The following is a 12,545-nucleotide window of genomic DNA, read 5'->3' as shown; positions in this document are numbered from 1 at the left end:
AGCCAAATCCAAGTTTGCATACAATTATGTATTCTTTCTGATTTAAACCTTCTCACCATGACTGACCACAGGGCACGACCTACCCACCTCTCCTTCATTATTCACTGAAAAGTAGTTCATATCAGCCACATCTTCCAGCTTCACATAATTGCAAGCGAGGGGTGCTCCAACGTGACCTAGAACACACCACAGTGAATCAGCTAGGAAACTCTAGAATGGTGATAATTCCAGGCATATTTCTATGATATTTATGAATTGACTCTAGAAGAGTAAGACTGAAAAATCACCAGGCACCAATGCAGACTAGCCAGGATAGGCAGGCCTGGGCCCAAATTCGAGTTTTGCATTGCCACATTAGTTCAGAGAATTGAAGTTATCTAAACTCCGAAGTCCTAGTTTAGTTAGACCCTTTCTCCTGACGGTGGCACCTCCCGCCCAGCAGGTGGAGGACTTACCTGATGTCCAGTCCCCAGGTAATGTCATTGTACAACCAGCTGTGCATTCCGTTTGACCATATGCTTCATACACCTGGGAAACCAAAGAAGAGCTTTTAGACTTACTCAAGATAAAGCATGAGCTGGCCATGCCTTATGGCCAAGACATGAGAAAAGCAAGGTCTCCAAGGGTTCGAGAACACGTAATGTCTTAAAATCTTGAACTCGGCCGGGTGTAGGGGCTCACATCTGTAATCCCAGCACTCTGTGAGACCGAGGCAGGTGGATCACCTGAAGTCAGGAGTTTGAGACCAGCCTGGCCAACATGATGAAACCCCTGTTTCTGCAAAAATACAACAACTACAACAAAAATCAGCTGGGCATGATGACCGGTGCCTGTAATCCCACGTACTGGAGAGGCTGAGGCAGGAGAATTGCTTGAACCCAGGAGGTGGAGGTTGCAGTGAGCTGAAACTGTGCCATTGCACTCCAGCCTGGGCAACAGAGCAAGACTCTGTCTCGGGGAAAAAAAAAAAAAGGAAAAAATTACCAAAACCTTGAACTCATACTCAAGCTGCAAAGTATTTACTACCAAGCCTTTTGGCCACTCAGAAACCAAAAGAGTCCAGAAATACACCAAAGTACATGTAAGTTATTCACGAAGTGATGTGCAACCCAATAGCAATTGAACTTGACCCTGAGTAATGGAGCATCACTGAAGGAACTGAAGAAGGGGAGTAGTATTTTTAAGGGAAATAGCTCCCACTATGATATAAAACAAGAGTTGGCAAACTTTATCTGTACAGGCCAAGATAGTAAATATTTTCCGCTTTGTGATCCATCTGGTTGATTCTGCCAACATAGCATTAAAGCAGCTGTAGACCACAAATAAATGGATGGACATAGCTGTATTTCAAGAATTTAAAAAAAATTAAAACCGGCTGCAGACTAGTTTTAGCCTATATTGCAATTTGTCAATCCCTGGTATAGAAGATAATCTTGATTGGAGAGAGGTTCGGTTCAGGAACCAAGTTGAAGGGCTGGGCTGTACAATGGGGGGTGTGGCCTGTGATAGGCGGAGTTGGGAGAGAGAGGAAGGTTTAGAGAGGACATCTCTGGGAGGGGGTTAGCAGCAGGACCTGCTGATCTATTGGTTTTAGGACCTGAAGGAAAGGACAGTCTTAAAAATGGCTAAGAGGATGCTAATTTGAAAGACTACAGGACCTTGGCATCAATTTGGAGTCTTTTTTGATTGTGGTTACGCAGATAGGGGACTTGTAAGGAAAAGTCTATGCCTGTTTTGTTCATGCTCTGCAAGTTTGGTTGAATGAATGAACTAATTATCCATCTGGGTGAAAACTGAGACAATATCCATGGCCAAGCACCTAGACAAATTTCAGGTGGAACTGAAACAAATTTCAGGTGAGACTTAAATGGAAAAAATAGAAAATGATAAGAAAATAAGGGTGAACCAGTCTTATGAAATATCGGGGGTTAGGAAGTCCTGTCTAAGCAATTTAAAACCTACAAATAGAAAAGATTACTTAGTTTGACTACAAAAACATTGGAAATTTTTATATGGCAATACACAGGGAAAAAATGATGAGATGAGGAAAAACGTTTCCAACGTGACAAAAGTTAATATTACAGGTTGAATATTCTAATCCAAATGTTTGAAACCCAAAATGTCCCAAAATCCAAAACCTTTTGAATGCCAACATGATGTTCAAAGGAAATCCTCTTTGGAGCATTTCAGATTTTGGATTTTAAAATTCAGGATGCCCAACTGTTATAATGCAAATATTCTGAAACTGGAAAAAAAATGCAAAATTCAAAACACTTCTAGTCCCAAGCCTTTCAATAGGGAGATACTCCACCTGTATTACTCTATGAAGAACTCTTAGAAATATAAAAACAGACCAAATTATCTTTTGCCTCCTTTTTCTATAAGGAAATAATAGAGTAATTCACAGATGAACTATACATGTCAATAAGCAATAGAAAGGTATTTGGTGTAAATAAAAGAAAGAATACTGTCATAAGATTTTTCATTTATCTGATTGTCTAAAATATAGATAGATAGATAGATAGAGAGATAGATAGACAGACAGACAGACAGATAGATAGATAGATAGATAGACAGACATGGAGTCGCACTCTGCTGCCCAAGCTAGAATGTACAGGTGCAATCTCAACTCACTGCAACCTCCACCTCCCGGGTTCAAGAGATTCTCCTGCCTCAGTCTCCTGAGTAGCTGGGATTACAGGTGCCCTCAACCGTGCCAGCCTAATTTTTTTGTATTTTTAGTAGAGACGGGGTTTCACTATGTTGGCTAGGCTAGTCTCGAACTCCTGACCCCAAGTGATCCACCCACTTCACCTCCCAAAGTGTTGGGATTACAGGCATGAGCCACCATGCCTGGCCTAAAATTTAAATGACTAAATGATTGGCTAAAATTTAAATGACTGATAAAGCCTGTCACTGGCAAGAGCTTGGGCAAATAAGGCCTTGTATACTTGCAGAAATGTATAAAAAAGATCTTTCTGGAAGAAAGTTTGATAATATACATTATTACACACACACAGACACACAAACACACACACACACACACACACACACACTTTGACCCACATACAGATACACATACACACACAGACACAGACACACACTTTGACCCAATAATCCCTTCTTGCATGGACTTATCCTAGATTAATGATTAATTGATTACCACAGTGAAAAATATTAACAGCAACTCAAGTGTCCATTAACAGGAGATTAGTTATTTGGGTACTGTTGACCCTTGCACCACACGGGTTTGTACTGTACAGCTCCACTGACGTGGATTTTCTTCTGTCTGTGTGGCCCCTAAGAGAGCAAAACCAACCCCTCCTCCTCTTCTTCCTCCTCAGCCTGCTCAACATGAAGACAGTGAGGATGAAGACCTTTGTGATGACCCATATCTACTTAATGAATAGTAAATATATTTTCTCTTCCTTATGATTTTTTAAATAACATTTTCTTTTCTCTAGCTTACTTTATTGTAAGAATACAGTATATAATACATATACAAAATATGTGTTGATCAATTATATTATTGGTAAGGCTTCTAGTCAATAGTAATCTACTAATAGTTAAGTTTTGGGGGAGTCAAATATTATACATAAATTTTTGCCTGCATGGGAGTAGGCAATCCTAACTCTTGCATTGCTCAAGAGTCAATACGTTTAATAAACTATTGCAAAGTCATTAAAACAAGGAGCAACGTTAACAAGTATTTTTGAACACCGATTTCATTTATATGAAGGTTTCTGCACACAGATGCCTGAAGAGATGATTAGAAGGATATTTTCTCTGGCTTTTGAGGATTTAGGTGACTTTCATTTTGGTACCTTTTAGTTGTTTTCATTTTTATTTAGACAGTGAGCTTATTTGCACAGAAGTAAAATAGCCTATTTTCGAAGAAGAGGCTTGGCTTACGTGACATCCCATTGCTGCCCGGAAGAACATCATGACGGGAGCAGAGATGGGGGCAGCTGCGGTGATCATGAAGCGAACCCTCCCGCCCAGGCTGGCCTGTTCAGTTGAAACAGAAGACGTATTAAAACCTATTCTCCACTGTGGAGTGGGTATAATAGCCTGTGCAGCATTGCTATGAGAATTAAACTGACATCAATTCTCATATTAATTTACAAAGCATTTAGAATGCAGTCTGGATTGTAGAAGAGCACTTAAAATGTTAGCTATTACTGTCATCACTATTCATAGCTGGGACCAGAAGCTAAATATTTCTCAAATACTTTGCATTATTCAGTCCCTCAATTTGCTTATAATCTCAACAGACCACCTAAGAAAGTAAGAGAGAATGCTAGAACCTAAATAAAATCTTTTTTTTTTTTTTTTTTTTTGAGTTACAGTCTGGCCCTATTGCCTAGTCTGGAGTGCAGTGGTTCCATCTCGGCTCCCTGCAACCTCTACCTCCTAGGTTCAAGCAATTCTCCTGCCTCAGCCTCCTATGTAGCTGGGATTAGAGGCACCCACCACCATGCCTGGCTTTTTTGTGTTTTAGTAGAGGCAGGTTTTCACCATGTTGGCCATGCTGGTCATTTTCTTTTTCCTAGTTTGTTTTATTATAAGAATATGATATATAATACATATACAAAATATGTGTTGATCAATTATATTATTGGTGAGGCTTCTAGTCAATAACAGTCTACTAGTAGCTAAGTTTTTAGGCAGTCAAATATACATAAACTCCTGACCCCAGGTGATCTGCCCACCTCGGCCTCCCAAAGTGCTGGGATTACAGGTGTGAACCACCACACTCAGCCTTTTTTTTTTTTTTAAACCAACTCCCTTTAGTAATAAAGTAGTACAAGAAAGATTTCAAAAGGCAGTGGACGCAAAGTCTGAAAGGCTCTCCAGTTAGAGTGACGCCCAAGCAGCAGTGGAAAAGCAAGGTCTGTGAGTCAGAAGGTAGCCCAGAGATTTGTCTGACTCCATCCAGGACCTGCCCAACCTACCTGGATCTTTTTAAAGATGAACTTGTCCCACAAACTGTCATGCCTGATGATACCCTTTTGAACTTCCTTGAATTTACTGGCAACAGCCAAATTCAGCACGAACTTCTTCAACGGTGTCTTGGCTTCGTTTTGTACCTGCAGGGTGATAGCTCCTTTTAGTTGGAAACCTATTGGAGATACTCACCAAGGCCATTAGTGAGTAAGAAACAGTATGTTCAAGCTTCATGAGGAAGTGGTCTCGCACTCATGAACTCGATTGCTGAATATTGATGAGCCCAGAGAATCACGGCCATGCTCGGAAAGAAGTGAACTTAATGCAGAGCTCCAGTCCTCCCGCTTCCTGCCCCAATTTTTAGTCCTTGAAAAACAACTTGACAACTGAGGTAAAGAGGGACTGCCCACACAGTCACTTGGTGTGGGGGCGGGAGGGGGAAGGGGGTACTAGTTTAAAAAAAGAAAAACAGCTCAATGCGCACCACCTCTAGGGCTTTTGATTTAGTAGGTCGAAGTACAGCCTAGGAATCAGATTTGTTAAATCAAGTATCACGTCTTCCTCCACTCCCTCTGTGATGCTTCTATAACTGAACTCGGATAATTCCCACCCTTCCCAATATACAAGGTGCCTTTAGCCGCACCATACAAAACCCAACAGACTTGCCTACTTTCCTACTAAAATGATTTCTTCTCTTTGGGCTTAATTCTGACACCATTTTTCCAGCTCACATGATTTCCTTGGTCTCCCTGACTCTGGCCTCACTGTTCCATTCATCAGACTTCTGCCAAAGGACAGCTTCCCCATATACAGCTGAAAGAAACCCCCTTATTTCCAAAATTCAGTCCTGAACGCCATTATCTGGCTTTCAAGATCCCACACTACTGGAGTCAGATTCAAGGCAATTTAATACTTTTTTCTTGTTCAAAATTTGAAGAATATCTCTCCATCCATCTTCCATGTTTACACTCCTATTTTTGGGCCTCCAGCCAAGCAGGGGTGATATTTTTTGTCTTCTAATGCAAATTGTGCTCTAGGACATAAGTTTCTTCTTATGCCTATAACATTATCATTGTGCCAATATGTCATAATCTCTCTCCACGATCCATGCTCAAATGCTTCCTGCATCATGTCATTCCTGAAACCTCCCTCAACTAAAAGAGATTTATCTTTCTTCAACATTCACAAGACTCACCTTCTCTCAACAAGTCACTGACAAGGAGCTGATATTAGAGACCTGTGCTAATAAAGTCCTTCATTTAAAAAAGACATTCCAGAAGTGAACTGTGTATTAAGTATTCTACCATACAATAACTATCTCTGAAAAATAAAACAAAGACCAACAACATGAACAAAAACCATAACAACAACTCAATCTAATAATTGCGTAGTGTGAAAAGAAACTGTCGGAGTTGTTATCAATTCTGCTAGAACACTGCCTGCTCTGTCACTGGAGCCCTTTTAGCATCTGCTGAGAGTGCTAAGAGTGAAAGGAAGTGTTAGAATCTTGGAGGTGGTTGGGGAGGAGGGGAGGGTTCCAAAGCATGTGAAGAATGGTCATGCATTATTTTCTCAGGGATCCCACCCTGAGAATCATCAGACACTATATTGCCTAGGTTCAAATAGTTTCAATGGCTCCTTGAAGCAATCAGACAATCTAAGAATTGAGTGAGAAATATACAAAACAAGGTTGAGACATCTTGTGCCAGGAACCAAGGAAGCTATCAGACGCTACAGGGGTATTATCAAAAGGACACACTAGCAACTTGATGAGGGTTCCCACCTGCCAAGATGAGGCAATTAGAATATCAAGAATGACTGACACTTTGGGAGGCTGAGGCAGGTGGATCACTTGAGGTCAGGAGTTCGAAACCAGCCTGGCCAACATGGTGAACACCTTTCTTTACTAAAAAAATATAAAAAAATTAGCCAGGTGTCATGGTGCACAACTATAGTCCCAGTTCTCAGGAGGCTGAGGCAAGAGGTCACCTGAATCCAGGAGGTGGAGGTTTCGGTGAGCCAAGATCGTGCCATTGCACTCCAGCCTGGGTGACAAAGTGGGACTCCGTCTCAAAAAAAAAAAAAAAAAAAAAAAAAATGACAAATTTAAAAGACAAAGCTGAAAATTATGAAGTCCTAAAAATACAAAGGGAAAATCTCATTGGCTACTTTTGATGATTGCTGAGGCACAAATCCATTCTTCTGAAGACTGATAAATAAAGAGAAATAAGGAAATATTCATCAGGTTTTATGAAAGAATCTCAGGTAATGAATGCAAGAGGAATGGCAGAATTACAGAAATCACCATTCTGGTGAAAAACAGAGCAGTGTTGGTCATCAAGGACAGCTAAAACAACTAGTGAAAGCTTGACTCTGCTCTACCCTTTATTAGATGTGACTCTGGGCAGGTTATTTAACCTCTGAGGCTCATTTTCCTCATCATAAGTTAGAAATAATAGGTGTAAGTATGATTTATTATGCTTTTATGCAGATTCAATGAGAGAATGCACCTGAATTATGTATCATGGGGCCTGGCACCTTAGCAGAGGAACAACTGCCCAAGACGTCTGCTTAACCCTGAGGGGCTCACCAAGTCTCTGAGTCAAGCTGTTTCTCCAGATCAGGTCCAAGTCATCTTATCCAAAGAAAAGGGGATTGTAATTTTTACTTTTAATTTTTAATTTTAATTTTTATTTGTTTATATTTTGAGATGGAGTCTTGCTCTGTTGCCCAGGCTGGAGTGCAGTGGTATCATCTTGGCTCACTGCAACCTCCACCTTCCGGGTTCAAGCAATTCTCATGCCTCAGCCTCCTTAGTTGGGATCACAGGAGCCCACCATCACGCCCAGGTAATTTTTGTATTTTTAGAAGAGACAGGGTTTCACGATGTTGGCCAGGCTGGTCTTGAACTCCTGACCTCAGGCAATCCACTGGCCTTTACCTCCCAAAGTGCTGGGATTACAGGTGTGAGCCACCACACCCACAGGGATTGTATTTAAAATGGCTTTTCACAGCTGGGCCTGTAAACATGGCTTTACTTAGATACTTGTAGAGGGTGGAGGTAGAGGTGGAATACACCTCATAGTAGTATAGAGTTCCTTCATGCAGGCTCACGTCACAGACAGTCCCTCCAGCTGAAAGTTAGTACCTTATCGTAGATCCTGTTAAGGAGTCGAGGCACTGTGGGAAACACTGTGGGCTTCAAAATCTTCATGTCTTCAGGCAGCAACCGAATATCCCCTTGGAAGAATCCAACTCTGGCTCCACAGGAGTACAAAACAGTCTGAAAACAAATCCAAATTGTAGAGCTCAGAGGCAAATGACCCCTTCAGTGGGGACCTGTCTTGGAAGGAATTCAGGAAGTGGGCTGAGGCTCACAGATACTTTTCTTATACAGCAACCCCCTCCCGATTCAGGACTCTGAGAGCCTTTCCCCATTTATTTATTTATGTTGCAGTGACATGACAGATAAGACAGATATTGAGACCGTGTGGTCTCCTGGGCCCCCCACAGTTCTGTGTGACAGTCCAAGATAATCATCCTTTGTAAGACACCATTCATTATGTGGCACTAAGAAAGCATTGCCAATTAAAGCAGACCCTGCCTTCAATTGTAAGACCAGCCCAATTTCATAAATTATGTTACAATATTTTTTAAGGTTTCTTAGGATCCATTTTGTATGAATCAGATATCATCACTTTAGCCCAAAGAACTGAAGCTTACATTTTGACATTGTAGGCATCAACCATGAGCTGGTTGCAGAGGCATCTGAGGGTAGCGGGGAGCAGAGAGAGGACTTTCCAATCATACTACCTGTGTTTTTGAAAGGCTGACACTGCTCTCTGTTCTCAAATCAGCCTCAAAATAGCTTGAAAAGCCTGGAGTCCGCTCACAGAAGGGCAGACCTCCTCCAGTGCGCACCATGCTGACCACACCACCTTAGACACTCAGGTGTGGTGTAAAAACCCCCACGGGGGACATCTCACACGTTATGTGGATCAAATGCTCCTTTCCTGATCCTCTGTGGGGAACTTCCTTTTCTCTAATCCTAGATCTTTTCAAAAATTTTAACCAAAATAAAATTTAAAAAGAAGACAATGTCTCGTGTCAGCTCACAATTAAGGGCGCATAGTAAACCCCTAACTGTGATGTCACTGGACTCACACACCCCCATGAAGGAAGGAGTAAGTACAATCCTCCCCGGACACATGCAGATTCAGCAGAGGAAAGCTTTGCAGGAAGTGAGGAGTCATGCCACGACTGAGGCTCCCATGAGCCAACTCCTTGCCTGTGCCTCTCACATCAGAGAAAGGACAATAGGTGCTGTGTAGCTGCCTTTGGAATTAACATGTGATAGCAAGTCAGGACCCCATTGCAACATACCTGCTAGGAACATAGATCACTTACCTGTACAATTCTCTCAAACATATGAGCCAGGGGGAGGTAGGATATGGTCACATCGTCGGTAGTGACCTCTAAAGCATGCTATGTAGATCAGGGAAGCAAGAGGAGGCAACATTGCATTAACGCCAAGTTTCATTTCCAATGGAGATTCCAAAACTACCTCCTCCCAGAACTACCACAGACAGTTGTACAGGTGGTACACTGTGTATATCTGAGATGCCTTGAACTGCATATAGTGTAGAAATTTGCAGTGATCCTAAAAGACCAAGGCTTGAAAATGTACAGTCCTCTAGACAAAGAACACATTGGTGTTTGTCCACACTCAGGCCTTTAACCCGTGTGTGTGTGTGTGTGTGTGTGTGTGTGTGTGTCTGCCTGTTCTAACTTCAAAAATAAAAATCTTATGACAGATTCACATTTTAATGAGAGCCTCTTTTTCAACTGACCACTGACCTCCAGACATTTGAGAAAGGCAGCAGCATTTGAAACGATATTTTGATGGGTTATCATAGCTCCTTTGGGGTCACCTGTAGGAAATAAGAGGTGGTGAGAAAGATACTCTATGTAGTTAATAGGTAGCCTTTGGCCTTGAAAGAAACTTGATTCAACTGGTTCTATTCCAAAAGGCCAAGAGTATTTCCTGTCACTGCATCTTTTCGATGGTATATGCCTCTGTTTAGGAATAATTAATGCCCCCTGAGATCCTACTGCATCGTTGGTCTTCTGCTACTATACAGGCTACAGCTGTGATTTCAGACAGACGCACAGTTGCAAAGAAAAATTCAAGTTAACCCTCCCTCTCCCTCTGCCCCACACCTTGTGCTGCTTTTATGTTTGGAATTCCAGATCTACCAATATTATCTGGTAATATGGTTATAAACCTTATAAACTGGGCATACTACGATGAATACAACTGTAGACCATGATGGACCACACTAAAAAGTATTAAGTATTCTAACAGATGGGTGGGGTTGAAACCCTCTATGGGGAACCATCACTGAGTTATCTCAATTGAGTGAAACTATTCCAGTGGTGTCAAATCAAGAGAGTGGTGGGTTGGATCGGGGGGAAAGTTGACTTTCTGATGTCATCTTTAAGACCTCTGAAATCTATTGAATGTAAACACTTTTCAGTGTAGTAAATGAAGTTTATTTACTCATGTTTATATTTTTTCCATTTGGGAATTCACACTTTGAAGCCTTAGATTGTGACTCCCTAAGGATAGGGTTCTTTGGAGGAAATATTTACCAGCCTACCCGTGGTTGAGAATTCGAGCCATATTCTTGGCTGACAAGGGATCTAAGGTTCAGCTTCATGGGCACTGACCTGTGGTCCCACTGGTGAAGCAGATGATGCTCAGGTCTTCTGGGCTAGGAGGCTGGAAGAGGAAGCACAAGGGCTTATTCTACCATGAACTTTGAGAGTTGACCGACAAGGATCAAATGCAGGCAGAAGAAAACTTACCACAGGTTTCCTGAAGTTCTCTTTGCCTAGGTTCTATATGAACAGAAAATCAAGAAAGAAAGACATTCGTTGAGATGGGCATACTATGATAAATGTGGCCCTCTCCCTCCCTTTCCCATGAGAACATCTCTATGGAAATATGAGCAAAATTCCAACCTGGATCAGGACCAGAAGCCAACATTCAGGAACAATGGAAGCCCCAGGGAAGAGCATACAATTTTTCTAGAAAATCATCTACCTACAGAGGGCAGATGCGTGTTCAAACTTCCCATCGTACTCAAAAGTTACAGTCATCTAGGATAGGACCATAACTAAATTTTTTTTGAATGAAATGAATAGCTAACATTTCAGAGCTTATTGCATACCCATCACTGTCCTGATAATTTTACATAAATGAATTAATCTCTTTACAAGACCTTTGTGAGGTAGGGATTATTTTATCACATTTTTATGGACTGGAGAAAGGGAGAAGAAGAGATTTCCCTAGGTTGCCTAACTAACAGATGTGGAGCTGGCATGTGAACCCAGGCGGTCTGGCTCTAGGAGCCACATCCTTTAACTATTACTAAACTCCTATTAACACATTCTCCATTTAGAAGTCTGTGCAGCTGGCCACAGAACTTTGTCCTCTTCTGGCATGAGTTTCAAAGTTTTCTTGTGGAAATTATTCTCAGAGCTTCACAACATGAGTCCAATTTACTCCTCAGGTGCCACCCCTGGAGAATAAGAGCGCTATCATCTTGTGAAGATATCTTGCAAGTTGTCCTTGGTGTTGGACCAGCATTGGAGCTGGAAGCTAAATTTCAGACCCATACCTCAGCATCAAACAGGGATAAGATCTCAGTTCCACTCTTCTCCCCTCTTTGCTTCAGGTCATCATCAAAGGGGTCCATAAGGATGACCACCTTCAGGCCTGGGGTTAAGCCTTTCTCTACATTCTCTATCAGGACGGATGCCTTTTGGGGTGTGTCACAGATCACCGTGGAGATATCAGCTGAAAGCCAAAACAGAACCAGAGGTCATTCCCTGCTCTGCTAAGTACCTGGTTGCCTTGCAAGGAGGAAGAGGTTTTAAAAATTTTCAAAGCTAACGGCAAAGGAGATTACACCTGCAAATCAGATTTATAATGTACAACCTGAAACATTCCACTGATGATAAATAAACTGAAACAGAAGCATGTAATTTTCTTGCATGCTGCCAGCATATTTTACAGTTTCTAGAGGAACCACAAAATTCCTTCTGTTTAAGAAGTCATTCAGACAACCTAAACAGGTTATTGAGGCGTGGTTCTATCAACTTGTTTTATTTTGAGGAAGACAGTAGGGAATAGAAGAAAAAGGAGGGGGCAAATAAGATGTTTAGCTAACAAGTATTTTATAATTCTGAATTTTAGTATTTGCTTTTATACATATTTACATAAAGTTTCAAATGATGTTTACTGTGTAAAAGGACCTACTCACTTAATCTACTAGTCCCATGACAGAAAGTAACATGTTAGGTATGGGAAAGGGCTGTTACTTGCCCATCAAATTTGGACTTGTTTCTCTAACAATGACAATTGTTTTCTGCAGACTCGTCATGGACATTGGTGCATGCTGATTAACTCTACTGACTGGATTTACAAAGGTAGGAAATTAAATCTGTAGCTTTACTGTGATTTAATCAATTAAGCTCACACTATGGGCTTTTATCCAGCGTGTTCAAACTAGAAAGACATGAACATTTTCTGA

The 12,545-nt window shown here is 41.4% G+C and overlaps 1 protein-coding gene across 3 annotated transcripts in view; it reads right to left on the bottom strand.

Moving 5' to 3' along the window:
• The window catches only part of ACSL5 (acyl-CoA synthetase long chain family member 5), a 45,908-nt gene that overhangs the window by 5,798 nt on the left and 27,565 nt on the right, over positions 1–12,545 (bottom strand). For all 3 annotated transcript variants that reach the window (XM_032281106.1, XM_032281107.1, XM_032281108.1), the window contains exons 7-16: positions 11,631–11,809; positions 10,816–10,848; positions 10,678–10,729; positions 9,805–9,878; positions 9,355–9,432; positions 8,096–8,230; positions 4,956–5,090; positions 3,913–4,008; positions 456–528; positions 88–176 (exon numbers count right to left, since the gene is read on the bottom strand). In XM_032281106.1, coding sequence (XP_032136997.1) covers positions 88–176; positions 456–528; positions 3,913–4,008; positions 4,956–5,090; positions 8,096–8,230; positions 9,355–9,432; positions 9,805–9,878; positions 10,678–10,729; positions 10,816–10,848; positions 11,631–11,809 — 944 coding nt within the window. The remainder of the gene's footprint in view (positions 1–87; positions 177–455; positions 529–3,912; positions 4,009–4,955; positions 5,091–8,095; positions 8,231–9,354; positions 9,433–9,804; positions 9,879–10,677; positions 10,730–10,815; positions 10,849–11,630; positions 11,810–12,545) is intronic.

This window comes from Sapajus apella, unplaced genomic scaffold, assembly GCF_009761245.1.
Source record: "Sapajus apella isolate SASKATOON/1434 unplaced genomic scaffold, GSC_monkey_1.0 scaffold13, whole genome shotgun sequence".
NCBI lineage: Eukaryota > Metazoa > Chordata > Mammalia > Primates > Cebidae > Sapajus > Sapajus apella.
This window is presented reverse-complemented; position numbering and strand designations above follow the sequence as displayed.